Source organism: Bubalus bubalis, chromosome 17 (assembly GCF_019923935.1).
Source record: "Bubalus bubalis isolate 160015118507 breed Murrah chromosome 17, NDDB_SH_1, whole genome shotgun sequence".
Taxonomy (NCBI): domain Eukaryota; kingdom Metazoa; phylum Chordata; class Mammalia; order Artiodactyla; family Bovidae; genus Bubalus; species Bubalus bubalis.
Window position 1 is genome coordinate 59,120,223 of NC_059173.1, and position 19,738 is coordinate 59,139,960.

At 38.1% G+C, this 19,738-nt stretch overlaps 1 protein-coding gene across 4 annotated transcripts in view; it reads right to left on the reverse strand.

The window, feature by feature from the left end:
* Window positions 1–2,070: 2,070 nt before the first annotated feature.
* ANAPC10 (anaphase promoting complex subunit 10) overlaps window positions 2,071–19,738 on the reverse strand; it is an 86,064-nt gene continuing 68,396 nt past the window's right edge. For 3 of the 4 annotated variants that reach the window (XM_006062132.4, XM_006062129.4, XM_025268116.3), the window contains exon 5: window positions 2,071–2,385. In XM_006062132.4, the coding sequence (XP_006062194.4) occupies window positions 2,155–2,385 (231 nt within the window). In that variant the 3' untranslated portion in view covers window positions 2,071–2,154. The remainder of the gene's footprint in view (window positions 2,386–19,738) is intronic. The other variant, XM_044930472.2, reaches the window with a different exon arrangement.

Here is a 19,738-nt window from a genome sequence, read left to right on the forward strand (position 1 = left end):
ATGTGCATCGAGTCAGTGATGCCATCCAGCCATCTCATCCTCTGTCGTCCCCTTCTCCTCCTGCCCCCAATCCCTCCCAGCATCAGAGTCTTTTCCAATGAGTCAACTCTTCGCATGAGGGGGCCAAAGTATTGGAGTTTCAGCTTTAGCATCATTCCTTTCATAGAAATCCCAGGGCTCATCTCCTTCAGAATGGACTGGTTGGATCTCCTTGCAGTCCAAGGGACTCTCAAGAGTCTTCTCCAACACCACAGTTCAAAAGCATCAATCTTCTTAATCCCTACTAATTTTAGGAGTTTCTTCACAACCCATTAGTATAGTAGGAAATAACAGACTGCATCTGATAAATGATAATTATTACTAATAAAACCTCCTGTAACTTTTATTAGCTTTCTCTGTATCTTAGATGAAGCCCTTGTGTTTACATGAATTTTTCCTTATCAGACTAACAAAGAACATCTAATATAGTGCCAACTATATATTACTCTTCTTACTTCCTTGATTCGCTCCTGTTTTTAAAACTCCTATCCATGTTTTTCTTCAGCTGTCTCTTCTTTCCCTCCCAGTACCCCACATCTGTATTTGAGATTAATTTGCTGATCTCAAATGAGTTTTGGTTACAGACTTTTTGCTGACCATATAGTCACCTACCATGCTTCTTACTCTAAGGAGAAAATGAAAATAACAAACTCTTTGTGGAACTCATAGAAAAAGAGCTGAGGTTCTGCTGAGTCAAAAAAATGAAACCTTTATTTTTTATAGCATCCACATAAATCAGTGGCCATAATAAATCAAATCTACCACAATAAAATCAAACACATAATTATTTTTTAAACTTTGTTAATTTAAGACTTCAGTCTACCCAGTAATGCAAGAACCTCTGAGGAATCTTTCCCAAACAAGGGCCAATAAGGGGCGGGAATTCCCTGGTGGTCTAGTGGTTAGGACTCCATGCTTTCACTGCCAAGGGTCCAGGTTTGAGCCCTGATTGGGGAACTAACAGCTCACAAGCATGTAGCACAGCCACAAAAAGGAAAAAAAAAAATACCCAATATAGGGAAGTTCTGTCTCCCTCAAAGTAAGAAATATGGGGCAGCAAGTAGCATTGGGAAAAACATACAGAATCAAATGGATCCATGTTAAACCATGGAAAGAAAACTCATTTAAGCACCTTTAAAATATTTTTATATGTAAAGAATAATTTCACATATTTTAAAAAATTTTGTGAGCTACATTATATCCCTCAGGGAATAGGACTTCAGTGTCATACAAATTTGAAACTAACTATCCTATAAGCAGCATCAGAATTAGGATAAACAGTAGATTATAGTAGCAATCTGACACAATATTAGGATATAGACAACTCGGGTTAAAAATATTTCATGAAAGTACAATAATTACGCTACAATTAATAACACTCCCCAAATCAGAGAGGTTCTCATAAGACACTGAATGCTAAACTTATTTTGACAGTTTTTTAAAAGGCCTAGTCCTGGGACTTCTCTGTTGGTCCAGTGGTTAAGAATCTGCCTTGCAATGCAGGGGTTCACAGGTTCGCTCCCTGGTTGGGGAGCTAAGTTGTTCCATGCTGTGGAACAACTAAACCCATGTCACAGCTAGAGTCCGTGTGCCACAGAGGAAGAGCCTGTGTGCTGCAACTAAGACTCGAACCAACCAAATAGACAAATTAAAAAAAAATTTTTAAAGGCCTAGCATTAATATAAGACATTCCTCTAGATAGAAAAAACTAATAATAATTTTGACTTATTAAAGATAGTATCTATTGATAAAACATAGTTTTGTTCCCAAACATGCAATACATCATTACTCTAATGCATGATCACTATATAAAATAATTACCTAGTTAGTAAAAATACTTGTGTATATCTTAAAATTTTTCAGTTCAATTGGCTTTCTTTTGGTATAAGGAAAATTAAATGATTGGTTCAAGTTCATTTTTAATAATTATAAAATATGTGAGCCTTGTTATACGTTAAAGAAAATAAAGATATTATGACCCAAAATGTATTTATTCAATTTACAATAAAATACTTTTCAATGCATACCAAATTGCAAAATAATTAATTTATTTTTCAATAAAGATACCAGATTTAATATGTACTGATAAGATGTTTAATGACTTTTGTTCTAAGGTCACCTTATTGAGCGATACATCATGAAATCAATAGTTGTACATCTAGGAAATTTACCAATGGAGCTCTCTTCCACTGGTGTGTATATTTTAATCTGTCTCATGTGGGTATCTCTTCCATTTTGGTGATTGGCTAGAACAGCAATCTGTATCATGAATGTGCGAGTTGGCTTCTTATGATTATCAGTTAATGGAACGTGAATCCAGCCACTTGGTTCCACCAATTCAAGTTGCTGCCAAGAAAAGAAGAGTCAGATTATGTTTTCATCCAACAAAACATAATTTATTCTAATGAATGCATTCTAAAGTTAACTTATAATTAACATTTTTCTCACTGAGAACATGACAATATAATAAACATTATCAGTTATTTGGCACTTCTGGCATGGTCCGCGGTTTTATACTTGTTAAGCACCTATATGTACCATCTTAGACAAAATAAAAATAGAATTATTTGCAATTCAGTATTTAATGAAACTTGTACAACATACCAAGATAATCACAATGGTGTGATCACTCACCTAGAGCCAGACATCCTGGAATGTGAAGTCAAGTGGGCCTTAGAAAGCATCACTACGAACAAAGCTAGTGGAGGTGATGGAATTCCAGTTAATTGAGCTATTTCAAATCCTGAAAGATGATGCTGTGAAAGCGCTGCACTCAATATGACAACAAATTTGGAAAACTCAGCAGTGGCCACAGGACTGGAAAAGGTCAGTTTTCATTCCAATCCCAAAGAAAGGCAATGCTAAAGAATGCTCAAACTACCGCACAATTGCACTCATCTCACACGCTAGTAAAGTAATGCTCAAATTCTCCAAGCTAGGCTTCAGCGATATGTGAACTTCCAGATGTGCAAGCTGGTTTTAGAAAAGGCAGAGGAACCAGAGATCATCATTGCCAACATCCGCTGGATCATCGAAAAAGCAAGAGAGTTCCAGAAAAACATCTATTTCTGCTTTATTGACTACGCCAAAGCCTTTGACTGTGTGGATCACAATAAACTCTGGAAAATTCTGAAAGAGATGGGAATACCAGACCACCTGACCTGCTTTTTGAGAAACCTATATGTAGGTCAGGAAGCAACAGTTAGAACTGGACATGGAACAACAGACTGGTTCCAAATAGGAAAAGGAGTACACCAAGGCTATATATTGTCACCCTGCTTATTTAACTTATATGCAGAGTACATCATGAGAAACGCTGGGCTGGAGGAAGCACAAGCTGGAATCAAGATAGCCGGGAGAAATATCAATAACCTTAGATATGCAGATGACACCACCCTTATGGCAGAAAGTGAAGAGGAACTAAAAAGCCTCTTGATGAAAGTGAAAGTGGAGAGTGAAAAAGTTGGCTTAAAGCTCAACATTCAGAAAACGAAGATCATGGCATCTGGTCCCATCATTTCATGGCAAATAGATGGGGAAACAGTGGAAACAGTGTCAGACTTTATTTTCTTGGACTCCAAAATCACTGCAGATGGTGACTGCAGCCATGAAATTAAAAGATGCTTACTCCTTGGAAGGAAAGTTATGACCAAACTAGATAGCATACTGAAAAGTAGGGACATTACTTTGCCAACAAAGGTCCATCTAGTCAAGGCTATGGTTTTTCCTGTGGTCATGTATGGATGTGAGAGTTGGACTGTGAAGAAAGCTGAGCGCCAAAGAATTGATGCTTTTGAACTGTGGTGTTGGAGAAGACTCTTGAGAGTCCCTTGGACTGCAAGGAGATCCAACCAGTCCATTCTAAAGGAGATCAGTCCTGGGTGTTCATTGGAAGGACTAATGCTAAAGCTGAAACTCCAATAGTTTGGCCACCTCATGGGAAGAGTTGACTCATTGGAAAAGACTCTGATGCTGGGAGGGACTGGGGGCAGGAGGAGAAGGGGACGACAGAGATGAGATGGCTGGATGGCATTAGTGACTCGATGGACATGAGTTTGGGTGGACAGGGAGTCCTGGAGTGCTGCGATTCATGGGGTTACAAAGAGTCGGACACGACTGAGCAACTGAACAGAACTGAACTGAACTGTATAACATACAAGTTTAGATTTAGACATGTATAGATGTATAGGGTCAATGGAAAACCATGCTGATACAAGTAAGAAAAGACTCATTATGCAGAACATAATGCTTCTGGTATATTTTATTTTAAGAACCATGCCTAATATATCCAAACTCACCTAACAATAAATCAGATTCTATATAAACTACAAGAATATCAAAAGAAAATCAGTCATTGCATAGGCATCAAACATTTTTTTCTTGGAAAACAGTAAGTCATTTATCTAGTCTGAATGACAACCTAAACCTAAAATCTAGATTTTTTAAATGTTTTTCCAGATACACTTAAAAAAATTTTCATTTTATTTTAACCAAGAGTCTAAACTAGCCTTCCTTAACAAAAGAAGAAAAATCATAATTCAAAAAATAAACCTAAATTAAAAAAAATTTTCCTAAAGTTATGAAACAGTTTTTAAAAGATAAACACTGATTTTTAAATTATCTTAGTTATTGAATGGGCTTCCCTTGTGGCTCAGCTGGTAAAGAATCTGCCTGCAATGCAGAAGACTTGGGTTCGATCCCTGGGTTGAATACATATGAAAGATGTGCATTACAGATAATATATGATATTATTACAGATAATACTTATCAGTCTATCCAATAGCAATGAATATCAAAGAAACTCAATCCAGATTCCATGGGTTACTCTAGAAAAACTATTAAATGAACACCACTGTATCTTTTTTCCTTCTCTCCCTTCTTTTCTTTCTTCTCTTTGTTTCTTTCTTTAGTCTTTTCATTTTTTTATGAAGGAGGGTGAGTAGACAAAAGGAGAGTTGGGCAAGAGACAGAGAATCGGCATCTTAAAAAAGGCAGTTATTTTTAAGATGGAATAATTTCTTTCTTTTAATTTTAAAATATAAGAATAAATGAATCCCTACCCTTCATGGTATTTTCAGTCAGTTGCTTTCTATAAACTTCCATTAGCACTAACTTAAAATAGCTGAGTCAGAAATAAGATATACTTGGTTTCTATGACTAACCTTTTAATCATTCAGGCAGTAAATATTGTATACTTACGATAAAAGTACAGTTAAGCACAAAAAACATAATTAAGGCCTTATTTCAAATCTTTTAATAAAGCTTTAGAGGCAGACAAACAGCCTTTTGGTTTCATTCAGTTTTTTCACGTATAAAGTAAAGGGATTGGACAAGTTTTCATCCAATGCCCCTTTCAGCTCTGACATCCGATGATTCTAAATAAAAGGAGAAAGTTGTGGTAGGAAGAATAATGGGCCCCTAGGGATGTCCATGTCCTTCCCCAAGTTCCCTGAATATGTTAACTAACACGGCAAAATGACTTTGCAGATGTGATTAAGTTACAGACCTGGGGATGGGAAGATTATCCTGGATTACCTGGGTAGGTGCAATGTAATCACAGGGTCATTATAAGAGGAAGGCCAAGAAAGACTGAAAGGAGATGTGATGATGGAAGCAAAGATTGAGTGATGCAACCACAAGCCAAGGAATGTGGGCAGCCTCTAAAAGATAGAACAAGCAATGAACAGTTCTCCCTTACAATCTCCATTAAAGAACCCACCTTGCTGACACCTGATTTTAATCCATTAGGTCCATTCTGGACTTCTGACCTTCAGAACTGTAAGATAATAACTGTGTGTTGTTTTAAGCCCCTAAGTGTGTGGTTATATGCTATAGCAACAATAGGAAACTACTATAATGGATTCCCACAGGAGCTCAGAGGAGGGGAAAAGCACTCCTAGCTAGAATAATCTATTTTCCAGGTAAGTATACAATAATGAATCTCAATAATGACAAAAAAGCAAAACTAAGATTCTGTTCATCTCCTTACTGTTGTTGTTTAGTTACTAAGTTGGGTCCAACACCACGACCTCATGGACTTAGCTCGCCAGGCTTCCCTATCTTTCACCATCTCCCGGAGTCTGCTCAAACTCACATCCATTGAGTTGGTGATGCCAACTAACCACCTCATCCTCTGTCACCTTCTTCTTCTCCTGCCCTCAATCTTTCCCAGCATCAGGGTCTTTTCCAAGGAGTCAGCTATTCACATCAGGTGGTCAAAGTATGGGAGCTTCAGCATCACTCCTTCGAATGAATATTCAGGGTTGATTTCCTTTAAGGTAGACTGGTTTGATCTCATTGCTGTCCAAGGGCTCACAAGAGTCTTCTCTATCACCACAATTCAAAAGCATCAATTCTTTGGCTCTCAGCCATCTTTATGGCCCAACTCTCACATCTGTACATGACTACTGGAAACACCACAGCTTTGACCATATGAACCTTTGCTGGCAAAGTGATGTCTCTGCTTTTTAATACCCTGTCTAGGTTTGTCATAGCTTTTCTTCCAAGGAGCAAGTGTCTTTTGATTTTATGGTTGCAGTCACCATCCACAGTGGTTTTTGAGCCCAAAGAAATAAAATCTGTCACTGCTTCCACTTTTCCCCCTTCTATTTGCCATGAAGTGATGGGACCAGATACCATGATCTTAGTTTTTTAAATGTTGGGTTTTAAGTCAGCTTTTTCACTCTCCTCTTTCACCTTCATCAAGAGGCTCTTTAGCTCCTCTTCACTTTCTGCCATAAGGGTGGTATCATTTGCATACCTGAGGTTACTGATATTTCTCCCATCAACCTTGATTCCAGCTTGTGATTCATCCAGCCTGGCATTTCACATGATGTACTCTGCATATAAGCTAAATAAGCAGGAGGACAATATACAGCCTTGACATTCTCCTTTCCCAATTTTGAACCAGTCTGTTGTTCTATGTCTGGTTCTAACTGTTGCTTCTTGACCTGCATACAAGTCTCTCAGGGGACAGGGAAGGTGGTCTGATATTCTCATCTCTTTAAGAATTTTCCAGTTTGTTGTGATTCACACAAAGACTTTAGCATAGTCAATGAAGCAGATGTTTTTCTGAAATTTCCTTGCTTTCTCTATGAGCCAACAAATGTTAGCAATTTGATCTCTGGTTCCTCTGCCTTTTCTAAACCCAGCTTGTACATTTGTAAGTTCTTGGTTCACATACCGTTACAGCCTAGCTTGAAGGATTTTTAGCATTACTTGCTAGCATGTGAAATGAACACAATGGTACTCAATGGTACACAAAAGTCTGAACATTTTTTGGCATTGCACTTCTTTGGGATTGGAATGAAAACTGACATTTTCCAGTCCTGTGGCCACTGCTGAGTTTTCCAAATTTGCTGACATGTTGAGACATACTGAATGTAGCACTGTAATAGCATCATCTTGTGAATAAATTTAACCAAATTAATTATCTATCTACTTCTACTTCTGATAGACTCAATGGTATTATTAGAGTATTTTTTAAATGCTTCACTGTAATGGAAGTTATACTAAGATTCTGTAGTGTATAATTTGGGGCATGATAGTACAGAATTGTAAATGTAGTAAATTATTCAATAAATATTATTAGTACATTATTTCTTTAGAACATAAGAAAATTACTGATCTTAGTCACTAGAAGTATATTACAAAGTATGTATAGCTATTAACATCTCTCAAATAGCTTCACAATCAACTACATTGCCTGACAGTCATAAAAAACAACTCATGTATCAACTTCAGTTCTATTGTACCCTGTTTAAACTTCTCAGTCATCTCCAAAGAGTTATTATTCTGATCCTGCCATATTTTAACTTATTTCATGGATTAAACAAAAACTCAAATATGTGTAGTAGATACAATTTTAATGCCTTTTTTATAACAATGATTAAAAGGCTAATATAGTTTAAGTGAAAAATATTTACACTATTGTTTGTAAAGAAGTGAAAAATATTTACACTCGTTTGTATTTTTAAACAGAAAATTAATAAAAGATAAAATTTTGCCAATTTAACTTTCTTCTTTTCCCCATTTCTGATTTGGACGTCAATAATAAAATTTCCATCACCATTAAAATGTAATATTTTCTATATTCCTGCTCATTCTTTCTTCTTACCATCTCCCCTTTTGGCTCTTTCCCCATATATACCGTCATTTAACATTTTTTGTTGGCTAGATACCCCCAATTCTGCTAACTATAGATGTAGGGCAGGGGTTGGCAAACTTCTGTTATGAGGAGTTTCTCTCAAGTGATCTCTCAGCTTGGTTCCAAGATCTTCTGCTTCCTATCAGCAACCTCTAGGCCACTAGCTCTACTCTGGCTCTGAGTATTAGTTCAGGATATCCTCTAAGGATATATTGATTTAAAGGATTAACTCCACCATAAACAAAGCTTACCTTAACAAGGAAAAAAAAAAAAAGAAATCATTTGTTAATGAAAATCACATCAAATATCAAATAAAAGCTGCTCATATGTCGTTTCCTATTGCTAATCACATATCCCTAGAAAATAAATGAGAGAAGGAACAGTGACTTGAAAGTTGCCCTCAAGAAAGTTGCCCTCTGCTCTCTTCTCTCACCACCTAGTGCTCCTTCATTAACCATAGCTGTGAGTTGATAAAATTCTACAGACTCTCAATATGAGAACTGTTATACATGAAGCAGCAGATTCTGGCATTTTAACCATCCTTCCACTTCGGAAGGAATACAACCAGTTAACTGCAATGATGACCTACTTGTAGAGAAAGAAAGTCTAATAGGATACAAAAGAAACTTCAGAAGTTCCAAATTTGTTGAAAGTAAGGATACCACAAAGGCAGCTTAACAAGAAAGACAGAAGCCAACTAAAAGAGCTCACTATGGAAAGCAAGCTCTTTGACCCTAGTGAAGAAGGTGACCCCACCTAAGAAAGTCACCCTGAGGTCAAAATCAGTCACTCTGCTACAGAGGGTCAAGACATTAATTCTGGACTTGTAAGTCGGCAAGAGTTTTTATATAGAGACATTCCTCCAGAAAGAGTTCCTGGAGAGTCAAGCTTATATAGTTTTTAACGGTGTGATCTTAAAGTTACCTGTTTGAAATAAAAAAGAGGCATAACAAAGATAAGAACTAGACAGACTGTTCTACTAATCTACAGGAACAATTCTGAATTAAATTTGAAGTGAATGTCAAAAACAATAATTTCATCAAAAGCCCAAAATGGTGAAGAAATGTTAAGAAATTGCAGAAAATCTCTGGAGGACAAGAACAAGTTAGCCAGACTTAAGTATCACTGAAAAGAAAAACCGATGAGGTAAGTACTAGGGATGCAATGTACACCATGATGACTATAGCTAACACTGCTAAACAATACTTGGGAAAGTTGTTAAGAGAGTAGGTCGTAAGAGTTCTCATCACAAGGAGAATTTTTTTTCTTCTTTTCATTATCAGACAATTCAGTTCAGTTCATTTCAGTTACTCAGTCGTGTCCGACTCTTTGTGACCCACATGAACCACAGCATGCCAGGCCTCCCTGTCCATCACCAACTCCCGGAGTTCACCCAAACTCATGTCCATTGTGTCGGTGATGCCATCCAACCATTTCATCCTCTGTCGTCCCCTTCTCCTCCTGCCCTCAATCCTTCCCAGCATCAGGGTCTCTTCAAATGAATCAGCGTTTCGCATCAGGTGGCCAAAGTATTGGGAGTTTCAGCTTCAGCATCAGTCCTTCCAATGAACACCCAGGACTGATCTCCTTTAGAATGAACTGGTTGGATCTCCTTGCAGTCCAAGGGACTCTCAAGAGCCTTCTCCAACACCACAGTTCAAAAGCATCAATTCTTCAGCACTCAGCTTTCTTTATAGTCCAACTCTCACATCCATACATGACTGCTGGAAAAACCATAGCCTTGACTAGATGGACTTTTGTTGACAAAGTAATGTCTCTGCTTTTTAATATGCTGCCTAGGTTGGTCATCACTTTCCTTCCAAAGAGTAAGCGTCTTTTAATTTCATGGCTGCAGTCACCATCTGCAGTGATTTGGGAGCCCAGAAAAATAAACTCAGCCACTGTTTCCACTGTTTCCCCATCTACTTCCCATGAAGTGATGGGACCGGATCACATGATCTTCGTTTTCTGAATGTTGAGCTTTAAGCCAACTTTTTAACTCTCCTCTTTCACTTTCATCAAGAGGCTCTTTAGTTCTTCTTCACTTTCTGCCATAAGGGTGGTGTCATCTGCGTATCTAAGGTTATTGATATTTCTCCCGGCTATCTTGATTCCAGCTTGTGCTTCCTCCAGCCCAGCGTTTCTCATGATGTACTCTGCATATAAGTTAAATAAGCAGGGTGACAATATATACCTTTGACGTACTCCTTTTCCTATTTGGAACCAGTCTGTTGTTCCATGTCCAGTTCTAACTGTTGCTTCCTGACCTGCATACAGGTTTCTCAAGAGGCAGATCAGGTGGTCTGGTATGCCCATCTCTTTCAGAATTTTCCAGAGTTTATTGTGATCCACACAGTCAAAGGCTTTGGTTTAGTCAATAAAGCAGAAATAGATGTTTTTCTGGAACTCTCTTGCTTTTTTGATGATCCAGCATCTCTTTAAATCATCATTTTAGAGTTGTCAGAGAACCGCTAAAACAAAGAGGACTATAGGAGGCCACAGTCTGGGGAGGGGAGAACCTCAGGGAGGTAACTTGTCTTTCTGTACTCACTTAAAGCATGGGGGTGTTTGTCGATTCTAGGACAAGGTGAGATGTTACAATTCATGGTTTTGCCCAGAGGTGCTTCTAGAAACACATGGAACTATGACTAGTGCGGTCTTTCAGAAAAGACATACTTAGAAACCTCAAGATCTTTAGGCACACAGCCTATTTTCCCTCAAAACATCTGCCACATTGTGAAGTTATTTACAACAGCACAAAGAAACAGGTCAAATTAATTTCATTTTAGTATCATTTCAACATGTGATCTATGTAAAGTTACTGAGCTATTTTACATTTTTTTTGTACCAAATCGCTAAAATCTGACATTTTACACTTATACCATACATATCTCAATTAAGATTAGCCGAAAGCCACATGTGGCTGAACAGCACAGATCTAGAGTCTAGCCTAGCAATCAATCAAAAAACCATTACTATTATTAACCAAGCTAAGAAGAGGGAAAGATAAATAAATGAAATGATAATTTCATCTGAGAATTAGAATATACTTTTAAAATAGAAATGGCAGAGCTGAAAATAAAATATCTGAAATTAAGAATTTATCAGATTGACTCAACAGATTTTATATATATTTTATATATATATATAATATATATTCACATATCAGAAGACAAATTTGACAGGCTCCTTGAAAAATACAACTTATCAAAAATAACAAAAAGAAGACATAGAAAATCTGAATAGAACTATATCTATTTTAAAAACTGCCTTGTAATTTAAAAACCCATTGCAAAACTTCAGGTCCAGATGGCATTACCATTCAATTCTTCCAAATATTTAACAAAGAAATGGTATCAACTCTGCACAAATGCTTAGAGAATAGAAAAGGGAGGGATATTTTAAAAAAATTTTTATGAGGCCAGAACAACTTTGGTTCCAGCAAGTTGTTCTGGCCTCATAAAAACATTTAAAAAATATCCCTCTCTTAAGAAAAAAAAATTAAAGACCACTTTTTCTTATGAAACATAGGAAAATCTAAAACAAAAGAGTAACAAGTCCAACTAAGTGGAGTTTAGCACAGGTACACAAGATTAGATTATCACTTAAAAATTAATCAATGTAATTCACTTTTATTAAGGAAAGTTATGACCAACCTAGATAGCATATTAAAAAGCAGAGACATTACTTTGCTAACAAAGGTCTCTAGTCAAGGCTACAGTTGTTCCAGTGGTCATGTATGGATGTGAGAGTTGGACTGTGAAGAAAGCTGAGTGCCCAAGAATTGATGCTTTTGAACTGTGGTGTTGGAGAAGACTCGAGAGTCCCTTGGACTGCAAGGAGATCCAACCAGTCCATTCTGAGGGAGATCAACCCTGGGATTTCTTTAGAGGGAATGATGCTGAAGCTGAAACTCCAGTACTTTGGCCACCTCATGCAAAAAGTTGACTCTTAGAAAAGACTCTGATGCTGGGAGGGATTGGAGGCAGGAGGAGAAGGGGACAACAGAGTGTGAGATGGCTGGATGGCATCACCGACTCCATGGGCATGAATTTGGGTGAACTCTGGGAGTTGGTGATGGACAGGGAGGTCTGGCATGCTGAGATTCATGGGGTCGCAAAGAGTCAGACACGACTGAACGACTGAACTGAACTGAATAGAAAAAAGAGAGATACTCACATAATCATTTTCAGACCAAAAAAAGGTATTTGACAAATTCAACACCCATTTATGACTTTAACTTTCAGCAAATAGGAACAGAATACAGTCTCTTTAATATGAAAGGGCATCTTTTCAAACAAACAACCTACCCTCATCATATAGAATGGAGAAATATTAAAATCTTTTCTAAAGAGATTATAAAAAGACAGTCATCCACTATGACCCCTTCTATTTAACACTGTACTGGAGGTCATAAACAGTACAATAATGCAAGGAAAATGGAAGGGGACAGAGGAGAGAGGGACAGAAGGAAAGGGAGAAGATGAATAGGATTGGAAGGGAAGAAAAAATAATATTACTTCTAAACTATATGACTGTACATCTAGAAAATTAAGAAAGAACCTATAAATTATTAGAATTAATAAGAAAGTTTAATTAGCAAGGCCACTGGATATAAGGTCAACATAAGTTATAACCGCAACAGTACAGAATTCGTGCAAAGACAGACTAACAAACCAAGAGATCAGAGTTTAGGAACAAACCCACAAATTTACAAGACATCTGATTTTTGTCAAAGATGACACTCACTGGTGCAGTAGGGAAAAGATAAACAAAAAGAACAAATAGAAGGTTTAAAATCCATCACAAAACTATGTATATTTTTGTTATCTATAGGTTTGTTATTTATATAAGTTTCTTTAAGCAATGATGCTGGATGAACTGGATTTCCATTTTGAGGGAAAAATAATAATCTTGATTTCTTCACTTCTCACCATAAACAAAAAATCAGTTTCAGATGAATTTGAATTTAAATGTCAAAGTCAGAAACTAAAGCTTCCAAAAGAAAATAAAATATCTTTGTAACTCTGGATTAGGTACAATTTTCTTAAACAGGACACAAAAAGCATCAATCAACAAATAGTGGTCAACTATTTCAGAATTAAGAACTTCTGTTCATCAAAAGACATAACTAAGAGCGTGGAGAAAACAAGTCACAGATTGGGAAATATGCCTATGCCTATGTGTAGAAAAGGAATCCTATCTTAACTATTTAAAGAACTACTACAAATCAAAGAGATATATACCCAACAGAAATGCATACATATATTCAACAGTGTGTATATGAAAATATTCACAGGAGCCCTAGCTAGCCAAACCACCCAAATAGATACCAACAGTCAAATGAATAAGTTGGAGTATATTCACAAAACATAATGTTCTACAGGAATGAAAATGAACAATCTATATCTATCCAAGTGACAGATGACTCTTACAAACATGCTGAATAAAACAAACAAACAAAGTTATTCACTCAGTCGCATTTGCCTCCTCTGTCCATGGGATTCTCCAGGCAAAAATACTGGAATGGGTAGCCATTCCCTCCTCCAGGGGATCTTTCCAACCCAGGGATCAAACCCGGGTCTCCTGCACTACAGGCGGAGTGTTAACCATCTGAGCTACCAGGGAAACCCAAGTAAAAGCAAGCCAGACCCAAAAGAGTATATAGAAAATATGATGCCATCTCCTAATGCAAAACACTGAAAGATAAAAACAAAAACAAAACAGATTTTTAAAAAATCCAAGTGAAAGTAATCCATATTGTCAGAATAATGATTAGCCTTGAGAGTGGAGCGCATAAGAAAGCATAAGGAGGGTTTCTGGATTTTTATTGGTTGCTGATTATATAGATTTCTTTAATTCATGAAAACTCAATGAGCCTTTCACACAGTATGTGGACTTTTTGTATCCATGTAAAAATTAAAAGTTAAAAAAAAAAAAAAAGGCCCAGACCTTTCTGCTCTGTCTTACATACTCTGTTGTCTATGATCTCTGCAGCAGCTGCGAGCATCATGTTCTCACACACCAAATGTCCAAAAAGGCTTTCTCCTGTTTTAATTATAGAGGAAAATGTTTTCCTGAAGCTATCAGATTTCCCATTGGCCATTTCTGGATCACATGCCTCTCTGCACTAATTGCAAGGGAAGCTGGAAATGGAGTACCAGGCGTTTTCTGTCTTTACTGTGGGAAGTGGTCTCTCTGGGCAAGGAAAGGAGATGGGGGCATGTGGCATTGGTAATCAGCAATACCTGCTGCCCAGGACTGTTTCTCGTGATGTCTCAACCAATTTTACCACAGCTGCTTCTGTTCTCCTCCAGTCTAAGCTCAGATTAGCAGCAGAGTCATCAGACAAAAATGTAAACCTGAAACACCTTTCATTAGTTTCTCATTATAGTTAAGAATAAATCCATGATCCTTAACACTGTAAGCATGATCTAGTCTCTGCTTATCTCCTCTGCCTCATGGTGAATGGCCCTTGACCCACATTTTAGCCATATAACCTGCAGTAGGGCAAAAGCAAATTTACACTGTGCAGGAAACTGACTCTGAAAGTATTCCAAAGATCGGGGAGGGCAAAGGGACATTGACTATATGTCATCTACAATGGGTCAAGTGTCTTGGATATGCTCTAGTTTAGTGAATTCTTTTTTTATTTTTAAATATAAGAATAATACAAGAACATCCAGTCTGTCACATGAGAGCCTGGCCCCCCTAACTCTAATTCTTCTTTAAGTCTAAAGTCCACTAACTACACAACCTTTTACCAAGATTTTGTTTCATTTTCAAAACCCTAGCACTCATGGTTAATGTGAACAACTATTCTCAACTTATGGCCCTCTACTTTTCAATCCCCACACTCTATTCCTTAAATGCTAACTGTAGATTCCAATTAGGTTTATATCTTTTTTCACATCTCTCCTGATACAAGAAAACACACAAGTACACAAACACATATACAAAGTACTTGTAACTTTCCAAAGAGGATATTTAAATGCCATCATACTACTGCTCAAATCTAGTAGAATCTGTTCATCAGTCAACAAAGTGTGGACTTGACTGTGTCCTGGATTACTGGAAACTGTGACTGGTGTAGTAAAAGGAAATTATCAATTTATTGGAAATTTATTTATGTTCAGGAGTTATATCTAATCATCCATTATTTCTCATGCCCATACCATTTTGATGAATATAATTTATAAATGCTTTGCAAAATAGTTTAGGAAATAATAGACTCCCAGACACCAACAAAAATGACAGCTAAAGAATTTGAAAATGTATAAATCCCCAAAAGCAGGCAGGATGGAGAAGTCAAGAAGAAGCACGGTGCACTGCACCCTAACATCCCTGAAAGTGAAAGCACCAGGTAGTTCTGAAGGTAGGAGGGTCAGGTTAGGTTAAAAATAAACAAATATGCAAACAGGGAAACAAGTTATCCAATGAGGAAACAGTTTGATGTCAAGATTCTCACCAGTCCCCAGCTCAAAGGCAGGTGACCCTCCCTTTTCTACTCCCATAGAAAACTAAAAGTTCATATTATCTGTACAGGTTAATGAAGGGAGGATCTAGATTGAGGTAAAACAAGACAAGATGGCAGCATATATATATATATTTTTTAATGGAGTAAACATCTAGACATTTAACAGTGAACCTCAGCTCTCTTCATCTTGCTCAGCTACAGGGCTGCTGAATCCCAGGCAGATCACCCTGGAGCCCCTTCCACATCCCACCTCCTATCCTCCACCCTTCGCCTCTAGGCCAGAGAATGAATTACTATTTTCTGGAAAAAAAATAAGACCATAAGAAAAAGAGAAAAGTAAAAAAAGAACAAATTCATAAAATGAGAGGTACACACAAGTGATGTGAGTGTCCCCAATTTAATAAATATTTATTGAATGCCTATTTTGTGCTAGGCACTATTCCAGATGGTTGCAAGATATCAGTGAAAATAAAAATAATAACAAAATCTCCACTCTTGTGGAGCCAATACTCCTACTGAGGGAAGACAGAAAATGAATAACAAATATAATAAATAAGGTATTATATAATATATTAGGTAATAAAAGTGCTCTGAGGGGAAAAAAGCTTTGGGGAAAATACAGAGCAGTAAAAGAAGGATCAGAAGCACCAGAGGGCAGGTGTGTGCAGTTTTAAATAAGGTGGTCCCAACAGGCCTCACTGAGAAGGTGGCCTGTGTGCAAAGAGATGAGGGTGCCAGCCTGACCACATTGCTGTAAGGCCTGGTAAGCATCAAATTCCATCACGAGCAGCAAATTGCTCCCCAACTGCTAATTTGTGCCTCACACCTAGGCTATGAAAAAATACCCAAGGCTCTCCATGCATATAAAAAAAAAAGGAAGAAAATAAAAACAAAAAGCAAAATTGAAAAAAAGCAAAAACAAGAAAGGAAATCTGAAGAGAAGCAATAGAGGACAAGAAATTTAAAAACAAAGCAAACCTTTATTAATATCTTCAGCTTCATAAAGGAAAGCATCCTTAACACAAGAATAGAATGCTATTTTATAAAAAAGACCAAGAAGCAAAAATAGGTCTTAGAAATATACATATACACTGTTGTTTGGTCTCTCAGTAGTGTCCAACTCTTTGCGACCCCACAAACTGCAGCACACCAGGCTTCCCCATCCTTTACCATCTCCCTGAGTTTGCTCAAACTGGTGTCCACTAAGTCAGTAATGCCATCCAACCATCTCATCTTCTGTCACTCCCTTCTCTTCTTGGCCTCAATCTTTCCAGCATCAGGATCTTTTTCAATGAATCAGTTCTTTGCATGTATGCACATGTGCACACACACACACATGTGTGTATATATATATATGTATATATGTATGTGTATATGTATGTGAGTGTGTATATATATATACACATACAGGGCTTCCATGGTGGCTCAGACAGTAAAGAATCTGCTTGCAATGCAGGAGACCCAGGTTTGATCCCTGGTTCTGGAGGATCCCCTGGAAAAGAAAAAGGCAACCCACTCCAGTACTCTTGCCTCGGAAATCCCACGAACACAGGAGCCTGGAAGGCTACAGTCCACGGAGTCGCAAAGAGTCAGACACGACTTAGCAACTCACACACACACACACACATTTAATTATACAAAATTAAATGAACTGCTTGGAATTTGAGAAAACAAAAGAGAAAGACAATAAGAAAATCAGTGTCTCAATGCAGGAAGAATCGCTGCTAACAAATGTGAATTCAGAAAGAGAGAACAGAGAAAACAGAGGAAAAATATGAAGGAACGTAAGAGCACTTCCCAGAAATAAAGGACAGGTATTTCCACACTGGTGCGAACCACAAATGCTCAGTAAGATGAAGGAAACACACACACACACCATGGTGGAACCATCATAAAATTTCTGAACATCAAAGGTACAGCAATTTTAAAAGCCTCTACAGAGAAAAACAGGTCACAGGCAAAGCATCAGAAATCAAAAGTGGCATTGTATTTCTCAACATTTATACAGAAAACTATGAGGCAATGGAGAATGTGCTTAAAATTCTGATGAAAAATTATTTCCAAACAAGAATTCCATACCCAGCCAAATCATCCCTCGAGGGTGAGATTAAAATAAAGTTTTCAGTCATGCAAGGTTTCAACAGTTTTACCTCCCATATGGAGGATACATTTCACCAAAAGAGGAAGAAAGTTAAGAAAAATGAAGACCTGGGACCAAAGGAACAAGGAATCTACCAAAAAAGATGAAGGAAATTCCCAAGATGGTGTTGAAAGGATGTCTTAAGAAGATAGTTGTTTGTCCAAGTCCTCTGAACAGACACCAAGACATAAACAGATATACAAGAAATTTATTAAAGGAAACATCTGTGACCGAAAGTGGAGAGGGAGCCAGGGAAGGCTGGAAGAGCTGTTAGACAGCAGTGCAGGTCTGAGCCCAGGAGAAGGAGATGGGGGAAAGAGGAGGGTGGGGTGGACGTGTGATTCTGCCGTGCAGTTCTACTGAAAGTCTGGCACGGCTGTCCAGGAGTCCTTACGCCATGGCTGCCTGTCAGAGGACTCCAGAGTACCCAGGAGTGAGCCTCACTCAGTACCCCTGCTGTGCTCACTCTGGGGCATTGATGGGGTGCTGGATACCAAAAAGCAGCAGCTGGGGCCATCAGTCAGAGATCTAAGAGAAACGGTCTCAAGGCCACCACAGTGGCTCTCTAACATGCCAGCTGTGCTAACTTAAACTGCATTTTCTGGAATTCCCTTCCTGGCATGTTTCTGATTAGGTGAGACATGAGAGAGATTTTCATGCAAGGTTTCGACAGCAGGAGTGAAGCAGCAGCCATTCTGCATTTGGAGGTAGGTGAGTCTACAGGTTTTGTAGATCATCAAACTAGGGGCCCACATAAGTTGTCGCTACATGCTGACACACCCCGCTGTCATGGCTCAGCAGCCAGGCCTACAACTGCTCCATCTTCCCCTGAATCTTCCTGTGGGTTCTCTGCCTCCCATGATGAATGTGTGTCTGCTCCATGACAAAGGGCATCACTCCTTCCACAGCACACTGACATCACAGGTGAGAGGCAGTGAGAACTGACGTGGATCTCAGTTCCTCGATTTGGTGTATGGGTTCCAGCTTGCCCTTGCCCTTCACCACTTTACCATCTTCACTTCTGACTTCCTGCCCTGTGGATTTCAAGCTCTAGCATTCAGATGTGAAAGCAACAGCCTTGCAGAATTTATTTAACCAACTCTTACTTGTGTAAGACAAAATCCTTCAAACAAAACTATTCTATACAATACCAGCCCTCAAACACACACACACACACAAGCATACTCCAGTGCTCTGCTTCTCTGAATGAACGTCCACTGACCGGCACATGGACACAGTAGCCAGGCTGAAGGTACAGGGGGATGCTTACATGAGAAAAAATGTGAAACTGGGAGAAGATGTATGACTGTTTCCAGAAGTTTTCAAAAGATCTGTCAGAGAACTTAGGGATATATCAATAGCTGATAACATTTTTAAAATTCAGGGGAAAAAATGAGGCAATCATTAATTCTACAAAAATAATGATTTATTTTGACTAATGTGGTCATGACAGTGAAAACGTGTATAATTATTTAGTAAATAGCAAGAAAAGCTACACTAGGAAAATAAAGAGAAGTTTTTGAGAGAAGAAATACGTTTACAGGGCTGAATCCTAATATTTCATAGTAGGAACCTGCCTGCCAATGCAAGAGACACAAGAGATGCAAGTTTGATTCCTGGGTCAGGAAGATCCCCTGGAGGAGGACATGGCAACCCACTCTAGTATTCTTGCCTGAAAATTTCCATGGACAGAGGAACCTGGAGGGCTACAGTCCATGGGCTTGCAGAGTCCGGACACGACTGAGCAACTGAGCAGAGCACAAGACATCATTAGATCGTGTCTTTATAGATATGTACACACATTATGTAGACCTGCACATATGCCATTTAGAAATATGAAAGCAAATACCAAAAAGAACTCCCCCAAATTGCTAAAATAACTCAGAATAAGAGACGTATTCCTGAGGAGTAGGATGAAGGTGTCGGGTAGAGAGAG